Consider the following 20,628-nt stretch of genomic DNA (forward strand, 5'->3'; position numbering starts at 1 on the left):
AGTGCTCGTAGGATCTGCAATTCGGATTCACCAGTGCCTATTTCCTTTCCACTGTTCATTTTAGTTACGCTCTGATGATCTGATTAACGATCACTGCCGTACGGTTTGCGACACCTTGTTGGCAACGTAAGAACGTGTTTTCAGTGCTTACGGGGCGAATGTAGACATGACGTTTACTTCTCGTTAAGACCTCGCCGTGGAAAATTACAATTGGAACGTGTGCTTTTTTTTTTTTGTCCGTCTACAGTGAGCCTGCCTTTCTCCAGAGTGCTGAAATTCATCGATAAGCAGTTCGAGACCTCGCGACTGCTCACAGAAGGCGAAGCTGTCTTCGAGGCGAAGCACGTTGTTGTGTGTAGCGTGAAGGAACGGGGAGCGAAAGACGTTACGCTGGCTGCACTAGTCCTGCAAAGTTCCAGCCTCAACAAGGATCCCCACGAACTTCAGGTCACCATTGAAGGAAGAGACGTGGCTGCAGCGTCCTGTACGTGCAAAGCAGGGTATGGCAAAATCACAGGGGTCGGAATAATCTTCATTTGCATGACATAAAAAAACAGTGGTTCTATACTCCTTAAAATCTGTCCATGTTAAAGTTTCTTCATTTCATTGCAGTTATTTCAACACAAATGCGTATTGACAGATTGCATTTTCAGATGTAACATTTTTGGTTATTCGCGTTACTTTTAAGCTAACAGATGGAAATGTGTCCTTATTTAGCCAGCACAAGTGCAAACACATGGTTGCACTCCTCCTGCACATCAATTCGAGGGAGACATTCACGGTGCTGTCCAGAACTGATTTGCCACAGCAATGGGGCAAAGCCCAAAAAGGAGGAGTGAGGAGCAAGTACGAGCCGAAAAAGATTGTGGACCTGCCAAGCTCCAAAAGGGTAAGCAAGCCATGTTCATTTTCCTGTTGGCTGTCCATGAAATAATACATGTAGGACACTAATGATATTGTAAACGCAACATCTCACAGTGAGTAACCCAGTTGAACTAAATATCATAAATATTAAAACCTTTACAGCGCAGACGGGATGAAAGCATAAGAAAACGACAAACACTGCACCCGTGTTTGTCGTTTCCTCATGCTTTCGTCCAGTCTTTGCGCTGTTTTTCCACCTAGCACGAACCAACTAGCCCGGCTTCAAACTTTAGTTCAGCTAACATTTATGTGTATGCAATCATTATTGGGTATCAAGAACGACATGCATAATTGCCTTCCCAGTGAAGAACTGCAAAAAAAAGTGCTTGTGTCCTCTGTGCCATATGAGCTTTTTTTTTTTGCTCTGTGTACATTATAGACAAGAAACAAACCGAATTTTTCCAAACCTCGAGCTATAGCAAATAAACATACGCCAATGCACAAAAGTTTGCATGCTCTACCTATTCAGCTACATCACAATGCAAAGAAAGCGCACTGTGTGCTTGAAGCGACCCGTTTTGTTTTTGTGCATACTTAAAGACTGTACGTGATCGCAATTCTGTTTTAGGTCAAGAAAGAGCCCATCAAGTTGCCTGACGGGGACATACTCGAGAGGCTTCTTCATGGCTTGCCCTACATGCCATCCGCACTCAGCCACAGTGAATTCAGTAAGAATATGTACTATATTGCCAGCAGTTTTGCAATGTACACTATGCCTGTTTGCACCGTGTCAGTGTAGATAACACGTCATGCCAAATTCGGCGGCATAGTACGAGTCATGTTTGAGGCTGCCTCACTGGTGGTGCATGCCCTACAATCCAAGCAACATTAGTTCGTGTGTACAGTCATAAAGGTGATAACGCACCTACTAAGCATAGCCAGAAAAGAAAAGTAGTGAATACATTTGCTTGGTTTTACAGGAAAACAGCAGTGTAAAACAAGCTAGGACTTAAAGATGCATGATGTAGGAGGAAAAAAAATTAATGTAAGATTCATTCATAGATTTTTAAGCTCCCATCCCTCTCTTGTGAATGTGAGGCTCGGCCCGGGGCGCATGCCCCTCGCACACTGTGCCAACCGTGCTTTGCATTGCAACCATTTGAGTGGTCACGTCACTTAATAGCAACATTGGCCGCCTAGCGCTCCTTTTGTAGTCCACCAGTATCAGCATTTTGTCGCCATCATTCCCATCCCATCCTGTTTTCCTGCCTACTCATCCCTGCATGCGCCTGTGTCACACTCGCGTACAAGTGGTTAAGGGAATGCGTCAAGAAGTCAGGCAACCGGCACGTGGGGCCGATCCAGCAGAGCGAACCCAGCGCCACCACAGCCAATGCCACTGCCGGCTCGGTGCTCAGCTTGATGTTCCTTCTCCGCACGTGTGCTGTTCTCTTCCTTTCTTGCTCTGTCTGCGGATCGACTGCGCAGATTTTTGTTCACTGCTCATGCAATAATATTTAGCGCGGCTTGTGTCATGTAAAACCTTTAGCGCTGGATTTTGCAACTTATGAACTGGATGTGTTGTGTTGCAGGAAGTGTTAGTGCCAGCACTGCTATTGTCAGCAGGTCTTTGGAGACATCCAGCGTCACTGCAGAGGAGAGCTGCTACGAGGCTCAACAGCAGCAACTACCAAACGCAGAAACGCGTTATGGTGAGGTGTGCTCAACACACCCACCGGCAATTACTGAAGCCGCCAAAGCAGCAGCTGCCACAGGAGCATCAGTGGATGACGTGTACGTTCAGATCCAAACGACTTACTCGAAAGAATGTATAGAAAGCATAGAAAAACTCACAGAACAGCAAGCAGACTCACCACTCTGGATGCTGTACAGGCGGGGACTAATCACCGCATCCATTGCTTACAACATTTACACCAGAATGAACACTGTCAGAACCAAAATGGGCCATGACGACATGCGCCCACTTCTCAGAACAGTAATGAGGGAGCAAAATGTGCAAACATCTGCCATGGCGAGAGGTGCCCTGCTAGAAGAAGCAGCAAAAGAGGCATACGCGGCAGCCCAATCGTGCCATAAAAATGTGCAGGTGAAGAACAGCGGGCTCCTCATCTTGGCAGAACACCCCTGCATTGGGGCCAGCCCAGATGGGATTGTAACCTGCGACTGCTGCACTAGCAGGATACTGGAGGTGAAGTGCCCTCTCAACTTAGACAAGTTCAAAGCAAAAGAAATGACAAAAGACGAGACTTTGTGCTTGAAGAAAACCAGCAAATATTTTTGCCAGGTTCAAGTTCAGATGGCTCTTGCCGAGCTCACAAGTGCTGACGTTTGTTTTCCAGGATAGCACAAATTTTCTGTTGTTTTCTGTAATGTTTGACGAGTCCTTTTTCCACGCTGTCGTGGATCGTGCAGTCTACTTTTTTAAAGCATATGTACTCCCACACATTACACAGTGAAGAGAAGTAAACTCAGCCTTCATTTCTGGTGCAGTTTTATTACCAAAATGGAAATGATGACGATAAAACATAAGCAAAGGGCTGTCACATCAGAGCAACAAAACTTGACAGCATGCACCAAACAAGAAAATGAAACACTGCGCCGAAAAAAAATGCTAGTCGATGGAGTTCAGAGTGCTTTAACAGTACACAACTGCAGCTAAGAGTTCAGTGGGTTTTACATAGAGCTCGTTGAGCAGCAAGTTTTATTCGTGTGTGCACAAAGTACGGATAGCTTCGCTTCTGCTACAGGTATATAAGGTTTCACACTGTTGGCAAGAAAGACATTCTTTAAAGGGACCCCGCAGTGTGGCAGATAAATGCTTTCCCTCAAGCCTGAAAGCACTTGAAAGGATATATGTATCACCAGAACAGAGCGGCACAACGTGGTTTGCTCTTCGCAGCAAGACTTGTCGGTTTTTTTTGTTTTGCTTTTGTTATGGTTTTTTTTAAGTGGCTATAGAGCGCGTTAATTGCTGCAACCGAAAGAAAGCTGGACAACCACCCCCTGTAGTATATATTTTTTTGTTGATGTGGCATTCATATACCCATTTTTGACTAGATTGGAGTTGTATTCTGTTTTTTAGTGTTCTTGCTTCTTAGTGTAGTATTTTTTCTTTGGTTTTTGTATTCATCGTTCTCTGTTTTATACTGAGTGTTTATTTGCTGACATTGTATTCTAGTGTTGCTTGATGATTGCTTTTTTTTAGTTGTATTCTTTGGTTTTAGTGTTCCTGCTTCTTAGTGTAATATTTTCTTTGGTTTTTGTATTCATCGTTCTGTTTTATACTGTGTGTTTATTTGCTGACATTGTATTCTAGTGTTGCTTAATGATTGCTCTTTCTTTTTTTTTACAATCATCACGGGAGGTCCCACATGGCGTTCTTACCTTGGGACCTCCCAGTGCATCTGTACCCATTCACGTTTCATATTCATGCTTGATCAATAAAAATAAGTATAAGAACATCACTTCAATGACGTCATTGAAGTGCGTGTAGCATGCCAGTCAGAGAAAGAGCGAAAAAATTCATACTGTGAAGGTGGAGGACCAGCGAAGCTTTTGTAGCAGCAATTACCGCATTTACAATTGCACTACAGGCAGCAGACATACACTACTCGGCACAGTCAGCATGAACGCGCAGAGGGAAGCCGAAGTTTGTCGAGCGATAGCTCTGTTTAAACAGTGAACGCGCGCAGATTGGACATCGATTATACGCTTATAACTCCACGCAAGCGCACAAGGCACTGGCTTGAAGGCCAGATGCAATTCATGCCGAGAGCTGTTTTCTGGTTTTGCACCTGGACTAATAAGCTTCGCTTAAAAATCTTTTGAGCAAGTTAAAGTTATCTGACAGTTGTAGAGCAGTAATATTTGGCTTGGGTACTTCGTGGCTATCTGACCTAACATACTGGATGCATTTGCTGACCACGTTCTGAAAGCATTTCAGATTTTCAAAAAAGTTGTGAAGGCATTGCAGGGTCCCATTAAACGCTATAGTATGTTCAAGGAAATGAAGTTTTCTCAGCCAGTAACACTACGTGCTCATCTGCTGCGCCAAGAACTTGTTGCTGGTGAATATAGGCTTTGAAAGGTCTGCAATCCCAGCGATAACGTGCAAAATGTTGTCAATGTAGGGAAACAGTTCAACGCCCAAGTTACCAGTCAGAATTTTGTACTGCTTCATGCGCTGAATGGCACGTTCAACATGCACACGGGCAGCTGCTATACTTTGGTTCCTTTCAGCGTCACGTTTTGAAAGTTGCTTGCTTTTACGCAAGAACGGCGGTCTCACCATCTCGACATGGTAATCGAGGCACAGCTGGTCGATTAAAAAACCTTTGTCAACCATCACACTGTCGATGGATGGGAGAAACCTCTCCATGATTTTGCTCTCTTTTGTTATAAAAGAGTCTGATGCTCTACCACCATACGCCTCACTTACGTAACTAATGTGGCCTCCTGGTGTCTCACAGATTAACACCTTTGCTGTGTAGGTGCCCTTATACCAGCTATAAATCAGTAACTGTGACTCCAGGTCTTTTAGCCGCTGCAGCGGCACCTCAGTGCAGTCTAACACCGCCCTCACATTTGTGTACTCCTTAAAGTGCACGGTCAAATTATCCACGACAACTTCTTTACTTGGCCAGTACACAGCTTTCCTTAATATTTCTGCTAGGACCACCACGGTGGATTTAAATATGTCAGATGCTGTGGTGCAATGGACACCGAAGAGCACAGCAAGAACTGAAAATGACATATTGTGGCGTAACCTCATCAGAGACATGAGCACTGCATCTTCGTTGGAAATACAGAAGCTTTTGGGCCGTGCAAGTACACGACTTTCTGTGTATAGGTCAGTAATGTTATAAAAGAGCTGAAAACATGGAATCCCTGTAAGCACGTTCAGGTCTTTTCAGTCTTGGAGCTTGGAAATGCTCAAGGGCTGGCTACGCTGACTGCTCGATGTGTCTACTTGAACACCTATTTCCTTATAAACAGCAATGACGTCAGCAGGGACACCTGAAGAACACAATGCAGAATTATTACAAGTACTGAACAAAGAATAAAAGTGTGGTTGAAAAATCTGCCTGTGGGGTTGGTTACCTTCATTGCCATCTTCAACGAAGTTAAGGTCGGCATGATCCACAGGGTCACCTGAACTGGTGCTGGGCTGGGCCTCGTCAGTGGGCAACACGTCCAACGGGTTTTTGGGGAAGACAAGAGCCAGTGGTCTGTCCTCTGCAAATGTCGGAGCAGCACCCATTAGCACTGAAAGTACTTCATTAATGTCACCACAGCATGCACATGTAATAAGGATTCGACCACAACTACCGATTGCACGTTTCATTAAGAAATTGAGGCTTTTCGTATGCAATACACTGACTTTTTTAGAAATCAGATTTCTGTTGACCATGTAAGCTTAAGTGAGTAGAATAATAGTTTCTTTAGAGCGACACGTGATATCTACGCAACAAAACATCAATACAGCTCATTCATGAAAGCACACATTTTGGCATGCAAGGCGGATTGAAGGTAATCCAGAAGCTATTGAGCTGTACGTACACACAAATGCCATCAGTGAGTGCATCTGTAAGGCACTATTCGTTTGGAGCCCACTTGATGACTGAATAACCACAGCACATTTAGTTGACACCACTCTCTCATCAATGTACAGTGTTCGATAGTTAGCCGAACATAAGCGCTCCGTCTGAAGTCCAAAGGAACTTCTTCACCGTTGCCGAGTGCAGTACCTAAAGGCACTGAAATAAAAAAAAAGTTGCTATCCTTTTCCCCCAAGCTGAGGAAGGTCGAGAAGCTTGCATAAACAGGTCCTGTCTGCCCCACCCGAATTTTCTCAACCTTTCAGAGCGTACATGCCAAATAGTAAAACAAATCAAGGCTACGTGACTAAAGATTGAATACAATAGGTTGGTTGAAAAGACAGTGTTGTCATGAGATCTTTCACAAGCCTTGAATTATATGGCCCAGGCAGGACGTTGGAAACAGGGAAAACCATCGAAACATAGTGTGAACATTGCAACAGTATACACAGAAGAAATGACGGTAGCATTAGCTTGCATTATAAGCTAATGCGTGCCATTATGAGGCAAATGCACCATCAAAACAAACGCTCTATTTACAAAAAATGTGAAATTATTGAAAGGTATCAATCAGAAGCTCGTTGCCCATTACATTGTCACACAAAAACACTACCCACTTACGATAGGCAGTAGCCTAAATTGATGCGAAAGCACAGAACTTTGCCTCTAGACAGGCATAATAAAAAACAAACGAGTCCTAAACGTGCATCAAGTGGCAGAAGCAACACAGCGACAACCCCCCCCCCCCCAACCCAAAAAAAAAAAACTTCCACGTGTGAGAAAAAGCCTGAATAAACATAAAAATGTTCAGTAGGGCAAAATTTAGATCTGCGAATTGTATCATTGGCATGGGTACTGCATATCTTTCGTTTCTCACTCTAGCTGTCATGCATCACCAAGTCCTTAACTCATTTGTCAAAAAAGCGCTGATGATGCCTCTGGACGCATCTGTGAAAAGCCCCTTCGAGCCTGCTCCCGTAATTACTGCGTTTTACGGAGATATGAAATGTATCCTAATGAAATCGATTGGCATACGAGACCCGCTTTGGTTTATTTTTATGGTTTGGTTAGTGGAAGTAATGAAAGTGGCTGGGTAGACGGGCGCTCATTATTTTTGTCGGAACTACGCGTCCTCGTTTTTCTCGATATTTCATTCTTCATAAACTCCACTCACTCACCACTGTTTTGCGCGCGGTTTGGACGGCGTTCAGGGCGTCGCGGGCGGTCCAAGGGCCGGACGGGGAGATTCAGGGACGGCACAGCTTCGGGTGCAAGACCACGCTTCTTCCAGCCTGCCACAAATCAACTGGTGTTAGTGACACGGTTGATGAACAGCCGCGATAAGCTGCCGGGCGCGCTGGCGAGCACACGTCAGCTGTTACTTACCGAACATCTTAGCTGTGGTGGCGTACACGAAATCCTCGTCACGGAAGTGCTTGCTGCAGACCCGTGAGTGAGCACTGGCATCTTTTCCCATTTTCAGCTTCACTAGCCAGGTCTCCCGCATTTTTTTGCATCTGGGGTAATGATGAAAGCTTACACCGGGTTCGGCCGCATACGTCCGGCACTGCGGCACCGAACAATACGCTACCATGCTTACATTTGCGGCCAACCCACCACTGTTGATACGTTCACAAAGTAACCAGGTTATGAAATTACGCTTCACACACTGAGAACGAACTCAAAACGCCGAAAATTGACACGAAAACACACGTAGAAAGCGCGACCACAAACGTGTTCGCGGTGCGTCACGCAAACTACGCAGCAAGGCCAGCGAGCCGGAGCAAGGCAGGAACGGCGATCCCATGAGTGACGTCAAAACGATCGCAGCGCCGGCCTCTCCAGTGGTGGCCCTCGCGGCCAATACACTGGCATAGCACATGGGGTTGCACAACATTAGCTGTGAATTCAACCTTTTTGCTCAAGAGCACTGCCACCTTGATAATGCAACAAGCGTGCACACTTGGGTGGAAGCCATGAAGACACAAGATGAGCCAGATGTTCAGCTGTATAAGCAGCAAGAAAAGCAGTGGGAAGGCAACAGTCCACCAAAGAATGTTGGTTCTAGCCTTGATGACAGAAATAGAGCAGGAGATGCTGAGAAAATATGGGTCTGTCATTGTGTGTTGATTCCACGCATAGAACGTTCATGACCTCCAGCTAACCACGCTTCTAGTTTTAGATGATTATAAGGAAGGTGTGCCCGTAGCTCATTTGGTAAGCAACAGAACAAAGCGAAAACACTTACAGCCTTTTCTGAAAGTCTGATGCTAGCCACAGGAGCGATCACAACTAGCATTTTAATGTAAGATGATGAAAGAGGGTATTATGACGCATTGACTGTTCTGGCCCCCAGGGAAGCCCACATCAAAGCGACCCCCCGACTCAACACAATCAAGGGTATCATCAAGAAGCCCTTGGGCGAGTACTCTGCATCGAGGTTTTTCTCCTACCCCGCCTACATTAGTACCCTCGCGGTAGCTACGATCTCCAACGCCGTCGGCAGCGATGTTGATAAGGCACCCTTCCTGAGGTGTGTGCTCATGTAGGAGCTGTGTGCAACAACCGCCATTTTACAGCGGGCCACACAGCTTCCAACACGATGTGCGATGTCATATTCCGCGCGCCACTGCACTAGGGCTGTTTCAGACTACGGGGAGCGTTCACCAGATAGCCGGGTCCTTAAGGTTGATCTCGCGCTATACTCGCAACTCCTCGCGGGCGACAACCGCTTTCCAGAGACTATTTGTGCATGCTTTTCACCGGAGACCTGGGAGGCGGGGACCACTGTGGTCTTTGTATAGGGCCACATGTCCGGGCAATCATTTGCCCTCCCATAGGCCCTATCCTTTGTAGACACCGCATACTACAATTTGCGAGTGTGGTGCGCCCGACTGTGCAGATCTCGAGAGAGCCGCCCCTACCGACTCAGACATCACCACCACCGCGGCGCCCGTTGCTTCTTGCGCTGTGGTGCCTGGTGCCGAGAATATTCTTCTACTTACTGACCAGACCGTAAGGGCCGCCCGAAACGAGCACTTCCGGCTCCGCACACTGAACCCAGTCTGTCACCACAGCCAAGGTAAGCGAAGTCTGCGACCTTGACTTTGGTGCAACTGGCAATGCTCCAATCACCCAATTTGTCGTTTACCGCGCCTGGCGCGAGCTGGCCAAAGTCATCGGCACTGCCGGGTGCATCAACAATGCACCGTCAGCCGCGTCGGAGTTGACCCGAGTCTTCGCCATGATCCTGTCATCGTCCTGTCAGCCGGGGGAGACTCCTTAGGCTTGTTCGTTTCCGCCCATTCCTTCGGGTGAGGCCCGTTTCGGTAGCCAAGCCCCGAAGGTCAAAAAATGGCCGGCGCTGGATGAGCTTCCTACCGCGGGCCTGGACTTCCTCAAATGGCTGGCGTGGTATCAAGTCGCACAGTTGGGTATGCTCTCCGAGGCATACTCCGACGTTTCCGGACAGTCCTGGCCCTGGAGATTTGACCTCTCCAGGGGCGGCGGCTCTGTTCGTGTGGGCGAGGCCTCCCATTTCCTCAGGATGGCGAGGGGCCTTGAGCTCGTGGACGCGGACTCAGACAAGTTCGGTCCACTAGAGGAAGGATGCCTAACATGGTGGCTTTCTGGCTCAGCCGTCATGATTGGCGTGGCCATGTTCGGAGCCCTGCTCTCTCAAGAGCAAATTGCCTTGACCTCCCTATTACGACCATGTCCAAAGGCTTCTTTGCACATGGCACGTGGACATGAGCTGGAGAGAAAAGATACGAAGGTCACGCACGGCTAGACGATGACCAAGGAATTTTGTGTGTGCTCATGACGCACACTAGGCGATGACCAAGCAATTATATGTGCTCATGATGTGCACTAAACCATGACCTTCAAGCAATTGTGTTTGTGTGCTCATGACGCGCACTGGGCTATGAGCATCAAGCAATTGTTCGTGTGCTCATGACGTGCACTAACATCAACAAGCTCAACAGGCTGCTGGAGGGTTTCATAGCCTTGAAAGAAAATAAGCCTACCTTCAAAGACTCCATGCAGTAGGAATTCTGCAGTTCCAGGCTGTCTGCAACTGTGGCCCTATTGCTTTAGACTTTGGCTTGGTGTTAAAACCAACGTGCACCTTCAGTGGATGCCTCGATCTTTGAAGCACGATGTGAAAAAACGTGGGGAAAAAACGCGTTGACAGGCTAATTTCTGCTCTGATGACAATGATGCATGGAAACTCAGGAACAGAGCCACTGCCATTTAAATGGTCAGAGGACTCAGAAAATGGGCAAAACTCTGAACATTCATCAGTGTACAACCGATTGAGAATGAAACGTCCAGTTATTTCCAGGTGGTCCCAGATGTCACCTGTACCGTTTCTACAGTAAGTGATGAAGTCTGCCATCCCCTCAAATGTGACATATGCAACAGGCATGCGCACATGTATGCTTGCAGTTGTGGTGCACATTCACATGTATGCTTGTATGCACATGTATGCATGCTTGTATGCACATGTATGCTTGCAATTGTGGTGCACATCCCATGTGCACATTCAAGCTGTGCACATGGGAAGTAAGGCTGCCGAATTGAATGACAGGGCCTACCTGACAATGTATTCAAAGAACATGAGGCAAAGTGTATCCTTGAAAGCATAACAGAAACAAATGCACCTACCAGTGCAGAACATACTGTTGCGTTTAATAACAAAGCTGGATGCATATGGAGGATGCTATGGACCTCCGACCTCTTCAGAAACTTAAGACGAGATGAGCAAGCTTTTGTACTTTGGATTCAAAATGTGAGAAAGGACCGTAATATTTCCAGGTCTGCCAAAAGAACCGGTGAACTAAGAGGTTATGCAACAGCCTAGGCTTTACTCAACAAAAAAGCTCAGACTGGCAGCCCCGCCTAGTAGGATTCAAGCCAATTGAGCATCAGAAAGAAATACTCGAGAAGCAAATTCTGGATGGCAATTAGGCAAGTGAAGCCAAACACATCATGAGAGCCCAAGTACTGTCGAGACTGGCGTTGGTGCAAAAGGGCAAGAGTGGCAATGTTCAAGTGGCACTTCCAGTGGGCACTTTGCTGGTCACAATCTCCTACCTAAGCAGCAGCACGGTGCTTATGGGTGTTAGCCGATACATGGTTGCAAAGTGAAAACTTAGAGGAGTTAGCAATGCTGGTGATGGAGAAGACAATTATGATTGAGCAGGATGCAAAGGCCATAGCAGGATAACTGTTACCAGTGGAGTGCACCACTTTGGTTTTGCCATCGGAAAGGATGCATAGCTGCATCAATTTTTGAGGATGTTTGCCAATCAAAAATGCCACACTGAACGACCTCGGAAAACAATTTTTAACGCAAGAATGCTCAATCCGTCACCACTGCAGTATGGCATATGAATATGTAGGCAAAGAAAGGCCGCAAGCATCTTCGAGGTGTGCATTCAGATGCAAAAACTTAAGACTACAGTCTCATGATAAATCTGAAGTACCTGCTTCCTGGCTTCCAGGAGACCTGCATCTCCTCTGCTTCCAGGTGATGCAGCTGGAGGCCTTTGAAAATTTCACAGTGGTCAGTTCGACTTATGTACTATAACTTTGACATAGAATATTGGAAAGGACGAGGAAATCTTATCACTGATGCTTTGTCCAGATTACCAATTCAGAACTGCCATGCCAGGAACTGATTAAGGATGAAATATAGTTTCTCTTGTGACATGAGTAGTTGATAAACTGCTCAGCTTTCAACCAATGCAGATGTGATGCTTCAGAAGTTTTTGAGTGCGCCCAAGGGCTGGTACCATAAAAAAAGCATGAAGAGTAATTTAACAGCTTATTTTCATGTTAAGAATTAACTTTTTATTGTTGACGGCTCACTCATGCATGGTGACCACATAGTCATTCCCAGTGCTTGTACATACTGCAGTTTGTAGCCCAATTTTCTACCGCTTCTGCCACGGGCCCGGCCACTCTTGTGCTACCATAATGCACTTTGCAGCTGCATCGATGCTACACTTGACACTGTGCTGAACAATCGATGCGAGTCGGGAATGGCTAGACGCAAGTCCAATCATCAGGAGCCCAACTCCCCGCAGTTCATAGCTGAATTACCCACCACTCCTGCCACGGGCATGGCCACTTTTGTGCTGCCATCACAACCTGGCACAGCCAGCAGTTCTACATTCAAAGAGTCTACCCTTGGTTTGCTGAAGCCAACTGCACAGCAATAGTGTTGGGGATGCCTGCTGTACTTGCATTCATAGGCCCTGGATTCGAGTCCCAAGCCCACCTAATTTTATTTTGTTCAATTACGTTCATTCTGTCTGCGCTGTTGGCCATTTTTCAGACCACGTTAAGGTCACAAGAATGCCAAATGTTGCATTTTTTTCTCGACTGGGCATTTAACCCTTTCACATTAATGAAATTTCATATCAAATACGGATTCGGATATGAATATTCATGTAAAACTTTATATTTTTTGAGTCTATGCTGGAAGTGGTGTCTGGAGCAGCAGACTAGGGCAGCCTACTGCGGGCCCCAACCAAATCAACATTCTACCGCTTTGTAATGTTGCCCTCCTGGACCTCGGACCAACTTAGGAACCGCAGTGTAACCGGCACACTGTCAAACAAGTGCCGATCCCTGCGGCGCACGATGCCAAAACCTAAGCTAACCCCAAAAAAGGTGCCTTCTCTGAAAGATTCAGCAAGGTTTTACATTACCTCTATTGCTGCGTACTATTCAAAGCTCCATAATGCGCATGCATGCTGGCAGCTACTTTTTGGCCCAAGCCATTTACTGGATTCATTTGCTCTGGTGGGTTCATTAACATTCTATGTCCTTAAGTTTATTAAAAAAAGCATGCAGTGCATGCAAGCTCAAAGGTGGTTAGCAAAACAAATACCAGCACATAAAACAACATGCGCAGTTTTGAAAATTCATTGCAGAGAGGAAATTGAGGCAAAAATGGTCATTGCCAGCTTTTACTGTAATGGTAAACCTAATTTCTGCCTTGGATGTCAAATGTGGTGGTACTTCGTTGGAATTATATGCAGGTGATGAGTATGTTACTCTGCTGTGTTACTAAAAATACTGCTACAGAAATGACATTTTAAAAGTATATTACTAAAATGACAAGAAAACAGCACAGGGAAATGGCAGCTTTAATTCTTTATTTCTCAGCAAACAAGGTATTGCTGGCTGTTGAACGAAAGCCAGAATAGTTACGAAAAGCACAATTAAAGGAAAAGTTATTCAGTTACCTTTTAAAGTACTTCTAAAAAGGACCAGGGGCTGTTCTATGTTCTGTTTATTATATTGGCTTTTTTACCTGTTCCAAAAACAAGACTCCTGCTCTCTTTTTCTGGTGTCATAGTATTACGGCAACGGTCATTGGCGAAGTCAAAAGTAGAGGCGAGGTTTATGCTATGGCTGGACTTCTGATGTGAAAAAATGGACACACCGAAAAAGAAATGAAGTCTATGTGTCAATGATTGGGTGCACATAAATGGCACCCCGCTCATTTTCTTGTTTCTTTTATGCAGCCCTGTTCTACATCTACATAGGTGAAGGTGTTCCCGAAGACGAAAAGGCGAAGAGTCTGAAGGCTGTGCAGAGGTGCCTGTGCCAGAAGATGGGTGATATGCAGCGAAAATAGTGCCTATGGGCAATAAAAACAATTTGCTGCTTGAAACTTGTCTCCTTTGGCATGACGAGTTTGCAGAGCACGTCAAACGAGAAATTTTTTGACTGGTCACAAGTTTATAGGCCATCATGGTTAGGTTAGGTTACTCGATTAAATAGAGGCGTTATAAATTGGGGGGGAGGGGATCATTCTGAATAAAAGTGGTGTTGCAGCTACCGCTATCGTGTGTGTTTCTGAGTGAGCAATAGCGCGAACACGTTTGTTTTCCCAGGTCACCGCTACTTGGGCCCCAGCAACCCCCTGAACAACGGACAGCCAGTGGACCAGGACGATCGCATTGCCCAGCAGCACGATCAGGCGTACAGCCGTGCACAGAGTGACTCGGACATTTTCGCAGCAGACTAGACCTCTGTTCGTGACTTTGCATCAGACTTTGGACGCACGGGCAACTGGCACTCTGCTTTGGGAGCAGCAGGTTTGGGCATAAAGAACGTGGCCGAACAAAAGATTCTCGGCCGCAGCCTATATGGAATGCCAAGTGGACGGAAACGTGGAAATCAAGGGGAATACGATTCAACAGCAGCAAAGCGACTGCACAGTGACAGCGGAGCAGCAGAAGCAGCAGACCATTTGTATCGTGAGCCAAGAACATTGGAATACTTTAAGGTGGAAGGAGCGGACTGGGGCGCAGACCTTAGAAGTGCAGTTTTGGGACAATTCGCAAGTGAAGGACACTGTGGTGTAGTGGCGCCCTCTAGTGGAGCGCCCGCTCACTGTGTGCGCTTGGTTGTATAAATTGTAACTAGATGTCGTTGCTGTGGACGCACGTGACGGGTCACGTGCGTATGCGTCTCGGTGCCGTCTTGTTGAACAATAAACGTTTTTTTTGGGGTTCTGGTCTTCGTACGAGCAGGCCGCACTCTTTCTTTTTGGGCTTGTGGGTGGGCCCGGCGGCCGTCCCTCGCTCCGTCGCTGCCGAGGCCGCTCGCCATCGCCCACGACACAACATCTTTTTGGCGACAAGGATGGGATCATTTTCTTCTGCTGCGACGACATCGTCGACGGGTCCGGCAGAATGAAAACGTGAGTGCGTTTGACCTCGCTCGAGTGTGACTGTCCGGCGCGTCTGGCGTCGCGAGGCCTAGCGTTCTTTTGTGCTGACGCTTGTCGAACCGTCGTTTAGGCCTCGCCCTACTTCGTTCTTCTGCTTCTGCTCCTGCATCTCTCTCCTTCCTGCTTGGCAGCATGGGCCTCTTCGATAACCTGCCCGTTTTCCTCGAATTGCCGGGGCCGCCTCCGATTCCGTGGCATAACTGGAAAAAATTGTTTCAGGCCCATCTCGAGGCGGCTGGCGGCAGCGACTGGAATGACGGACGACGCGCGTCGGCGCTCGTCAGCGTTTTGGGTAGGGAGGGGCAACGAAGGTATTTTGCTGAGGCGGAGCAGGACGAAGCAAGGAGGGACGCCGCCAGTAACGTGACCGACGCTAATGTAACCAGCCCTATCGTGACCGACTCCGCGACCGACTGTAGTGTGACCGCAACCTCGGCTCCGGCCATTTCGAAATTCGACCAACTTTTGGAGCAGCTGGACCGGCTCTTCGCTGCGTCCACAAATACGCTTGTTGAACGACATGAGTTCACAAGCCGTCGTCAATTTCGGGGGGAAAGTTTTTTAGAATACGTGACCGCTCTAAAGGAGAAAGCCGTACGTTGCAAGTTCGGGCTGACGTACGCGGAGCGCGTCCGAGATCAAATCATACATGGAACGTCTAACCCCCAGGTTAGAGAAAAGCTGCTCGCACATGGCGAAAAGTTGTCTTTGGAGAAAGCTGAAGAGATTGGTCGGAGTTTTGAATCGTTGTCGTTGGCGAACCAAGCTTTCAGTTCGCATCATCAAGTACAAGAGGTAGGCCGACGAGGAGAAGGTGGCGTCGCGGAAGATGGCGGTCGGGGAAGCCGCCGCGATCAAGATGGCGTGGGCCGCCGGGGAGGCTGGCGCGCTCAAGATGGCGGCACAGGAATTCAAGATGGCCTGGCCAGCCGGGGAGGCCGTGACGTCATTCCACCGGGTTCGGGAAGGCAAGATGGTGGCCCCCAAGATGGACGTTTCCATTCGCAGTCAGCTGCAGAGTTTCGCGGTACAGTCCAGGCGAAGAAGTTTGCAGGCAAGCTTCAGTTGTGCGAACGATGCGGAAATAAATGGCATAATTCAGCATTTCCAAATTGTCCAGCCAGAAATCGGCGCTGCAACTCTTGTAATAAGTGGGGACATTTCGCATCGATGTGCCGTAAGCCGGCACCAGTGCATCGAGTTTCTTCGAAGGAAGCTACGGGACCCGCTTCGACACCGGAACCTGTAGAGCATCCAACATCCACGGAGATCAACTCATCTTCGAGACCTTCCGTCTTAACAGTCAGCACTTCTAGAAAGGACTTAGTCGTCCAAGTGGAAGTCAGCGTCAACAATCCTCCAAGAAAGGACTTAGTCGTTCAAGCCGAAGTCAGCGGAGTGACCATGCAACTCTTAGTCGATACCGGAGCATCCGTGTCGTTGATGACTGTCGAAGATTTCAAGCGTCACTTCAGTAAACAGCATGCGCTGTCCAAGGCTTCCGTCAACTTGTGGAATTTTTCCAAACAACGTATCGGCATCCGCGGCTCATTCCAAGCTCCTGTTCAAGTCTTGCAACGGTCTTGCTCCGTCACATTCTACGTCACCGACAAAGGGACATCTCTTTTGGGGCTCGACGCCATCCAGCAACTGGGCATTCAGATCGACGGTGCGTCTCTTACGTGTCGACTAGCATCGATGTGTGCAGTGCAGTGTCCCGTGAACGTGCCCCCGGGTTTCGAACATCTCTTCAACGGCGAGTTGGGTCTTGTCAAGGACGTCTCGCATAAGATCCAACGGCGGCCAGGTGTGACTCCAGTTGCATCTAAGCTACGAAGATTGCCTCTTGCTCTCCGTGATCCAGTGTCCAGCGAGCTGCGACGCCTCGAGGACAATGATGTCATTGAGCGTGTCGACGCCTCGGAGTGGGTTTCGCCACTCGTCGTCGTCCGGAAAAAGAACGGGGACATTCGGCTGTGTGTGGACCTCCGGGAACCGAATAAGGCAATTATCATTGATGGGTATCCTTTACCGCATGTTGAAGAGCTGTTGCAGATGTTTCATGGTGCTGTTTGTTTTTCTAAGCTTGACTTGGCGTCGGCTTATCATCAGTTGTTGCTGGAAGAGGGCAGTAGGGACTTAATTAACTACTTTCGTGACTCATGAAGGTTTATTCAGGTTTAAGCGGGTGTGTTTTGGTCTGGCGCCGGCGCCTGCGGTTTTTCAAAAAATGATGTCTCAGATCTTAAAAAATTGCAAAAATGTTGTTTGCTATCTTGATGATATTCTTGTGTGGGGAAAGACTCAAGCTGAGCATGACGCGAGCCTGGTTGAAGTCTTAACATGTATAGCAAACAGTGGCATGAAGTTGAACGACAAATGTCTTTTTTCGGTCAAGGAACTTGATTTTTTGGGTCACAAGATTTCGGCTGAGGGCATCTCACCTTTGGAGAGCAAAGTAAAAGCTATAGTTCATGCTCCCGCTCCTACGGACATAAAGTCACTGCAATCATTTTTAGGTCTTGCAGGATACTATGCTAAGTTCATAAAGAACTATCCAGAGATAGTTGAACCACTTCGCCTCAAGCTCAGGAAGGGTCAGACGTTTTGTTGGTCTGATGATGCTCAGCGCAGTTTCGATCAGTTGAAAGCGTGCCTCACATGTTCTCCGGTTGTGAAGGTTTTTAATCCTGACTTGCCTGTAGTAGTTACTACCGACGCATCTGATGTGGGAATTGGCGCGGTACTACAGCAGCGGTATGGTTGTAGGCTTGAAACAGTAGCCTTTGCATCTAGAACTTTGTCGGAGACTGAGAGAAAATACTCTGTGGGAGAGCGCGAAGCGCTGGCTTGTTTGTTCGCGTGCGAAAAGTGGCACATTTTTCTTTGGGGCAGAGGGTTAACACTTAGAACTGACCATCAGGCTGTAGTTGCTTTGTAAGCCGCAGGAGACTCAGGTCGGAGACCTTTGAGGATTTCACGATGGTCAGCTCGTTTGCTGTATTACAATTTTGACATTGAGTACTGCAAGGGGTCAGAAAATCTGGTGGCTGACGCTCTATCGAGATTACCCATTCAGACCGGTCAAGAACTTGTTAAGGAGGAAGAGATAGTGTCACTAGTAACATCAGTAGTCGATAAAGAAACCGTGCAGCTGGCAACGAAGGCCGATGTGACGTTGCAGAAGGTAGCAGGGTATGTGTCAAAGGGTTGTCCTGATAAGAAAAAGGTACACAGTGACTTAACAGCTTACTTTCATGTAAGGGATGAACTTTCTGTTGTGGACGGATTACTCATGCGTGATGACCGTGTAGTTATCCCTTGTGTACTTGTACCTACCTTCCTCCAGTTAGCACATGAAAATCATCAAGGAATAGTACGTACGAAACAACTTCTCCGGGAACGTTACTGGTGGCCTCTAATGGATCGCAATGTTGAAGAACATGTAAAGCATTGTCACGTTTGTCAGCTGGCAGACAAGTCTGCTAAGCCTCATGTAGCTCCGTTGCAGGCAGTGGAATGGCCTGAAGGGCCTTGGCAAAAGTTCGGAATGGACATCGTCGGTCCGTTAGATGTGTCGTACCCCCGATTTCTTGTTACACTAGTCGATTACTACTCTAAGTGGCCTGAGGTTCTGGGCACAAATTCCATTTCAACTGAGGATGTCATTAAGTTGTTGGACTGGTCTTTCAGTCGGGAAGGGCTCCCTGAGGTTTTAGTGACGGATAATGGACCCCAGTTTGTCTCCAAACAAATGCAAGAGTATCTAAAGGAGAAAGGTATCCGCCACGTGTTCTCGTCGAATTATTACCCTCAGGCTAACGGCCAGATTGAACGGTTTAACAGAGTTCTCAAAGAACATTTACAGGTAGCCAGACTTGAAGGCAAGGATGCTTCGAAAAGCATTACGCAATTTCTTGGGTCGTATAGGGTCACACCACATTCAGTGACAGGTCTTTCTCCAGCTTTTTTGCTGCATGGACGTCAGCCTCGTTCCAAAGTGGATATTAGCAACTTCAGGATACGTAAAAAGGCAGCAGAATCGGACAATTTCCTGCCTCATGTTTGGAATCAGGTCTTCACGAAGCAGCATAAAGCTAAACAGTACTTTGACAGAAGGAAAGGTGCGCAGCAGACCCGCATCAAGGTGGGAGATGTCGTGAAAGTAAAATTCCGTAAGCAAGGATTTCTGAAGTATGGTAAGCCGTTGACAGTGCAAGCTCAGGTTGCACCTTTCACCTTTAAGCTCAGTGATGGAAAGATCTGGAACGCTTCGAAACTCACAGTCGTTCCGAAAGGAATTGAGATTGGCTCGGCACCGTATTCCTTTGAAAATGTTGAACTCTCTTCGAGGCATAAAGAGTTTTTATACTCTTCGTCTAACTTAGACATTTGTGACAGTCAGTCCCCTAGTCTACCGTTGACAGATGGGGCAAACCCCAGTGTCCAGACAGACTCTGATCTGCCAGAACTTCCTTCCAGTGCAAGGTCTGGATCCGTTGTTCCTCAGGAAACGGTAGAATGTCAGGAAGAAAATAGTGAACAAACAGATCCAAATAGCCATGTAGACAACACAAGGGAAAATGAGGGGGCGTCTGGGTCGTCAGATAATTCAAGTTCATCGTCTACGCGTCCACGCCGGAAGACTAAGCAGCCTCAGTGGCTTCGCGACTATGTGCGGTAGGGGGTATACAAACGGGTCATGCTTTGCGTCATGTTGGACGTGTTATGTCTGTGTTGAATCGTATATCATCACTGAAAGTGTTTTGGACGGGTTTTTTTTTTTTGGGACTTATAGAACTGTCGTGAGCGACTGATAGCCTGTTGTGTGAGTCAAGTGAAAGGAAGATGCAGACATTCTTCAAAGCACAGGAGAATGATGTGGATTGTGCATTTAAGATGCTGTATGTATTTCGCAGAGTGTGCGAACTTCTTTTGCACGGGGAGATGATGTGGTGTAGTGGCGCCCTCTAGTGGAGCGCCCGCTCACTGTGTGTGCTTGGTTGTATAAATTGTAACTAGATGTCGTTGCTGTGGACGCACGTGACGGGTCACGTGCGTATGCGTCTCGGTGCCGTCTTGTTGAACAATAAACTTTTTTTTTGGGTTCTGGTCTTGGTACGAGCAGGCCGCACTCTTTCTTCTTGGGCTTGTGGGTGGGCCCGGCGGCCGTCCCTCGCTCCGTCGCTGCCGAGGCCGCTCGCCGTCGCCCACGACACAACAGACACCAACCCTCAAGAATTTTGGAAGTATTGCAAACCGAAATTCAGTGAACAGCTTCATGTAACGTCCCCTCCCAAAGTCCACAAGGCGGTGCAGACTCTGCATCGCTTTGCGCACAAGAAGCTCCGCCAAGGCGAAAACGTGCAAAAGTTTCGCAAGCTGAGTCCA

The 20,628-nt window shown here is 47.4% G+C and overlaps 2 protein-coding genes across 2 annotated transcripts in view; both read right to left on the reverse strand.

Annotated features, from left to right (window-relative positions):
* Window positions 1-3,363: 3,363 nt before the first annotated feature.
* LOC144175838 (uncharacterized) lies at window positions 3,364-5,665 on the reverse strand. The gene has a single exon (XM_077704851.1). It carries the CDS (start codon window positions 5,663-5,665, stop codon window positions 4,916-4,918), a length of 750 nt encoding a protein of 249 aa, XP_077560977.1. The 3' UTR covers window positions 3,364-4,915.
* A 105-nt stretch (window positions 5,666-5,770) lies between these two features.
* LOC144175839 (uncharacterized) overlaps window positions 5,771-20,628 on the reverse strand; it is a 41,712-nt gene continuing 26,854 nt past the window's right edge. The window contains exons 2-5 of the mRNA XM_077704852.1: window positions 7,869-7,999; window positions 7,661-7,774; window positions 5,986-6,120; window positions 5,771-5,901 (exon numbers count right to left, since the gene is read on the reverse strand). Of these exons, the coding sequence (XP_077560978.1) occupies window positions 5,795-5,901; window positions 5,986-6,120; window positions 7,661-7,774; window positions 7,869-7,999 (487 nt within the window). The 3' untranslated portion in view covers window positions 5,771-5,794. The remainder of the gene's footprint in view (window positions 5,902-5,985; window positions 6,121-7,660; window positions 7,775-7,868; window positions 8,000-20,628) is intronic.

This window comes from Haemaphysalis longicornis, unplaced genomic scaffold (assembly GCF_048455015.1).
Source record: "Haemaphysalis longicornis isolate Haplotype H1 unplaced genomic scaffold, Haemaphysalis longicornis Haplotype H1 scaffold_3, whole genome shotgun sequence".
In the NCBI taxonomy this organism is placed as follows: Eukaryota; Metazoa; Arthropoda; class Arachnida; order Ixodida; family Ixodidae; genus Haemaphysalis; species Haemaphysalis longicornis.

What these genes read in the sequence shown, in the direction of transcription:
- LOC144175838 (XM_077704851.1), bottom strand. Translation starts at nt 5,665, where the DNA reads ATGTCTCTGATGAGGTTACGCCACAATATGTCATTTTCAGTTCTTGCT.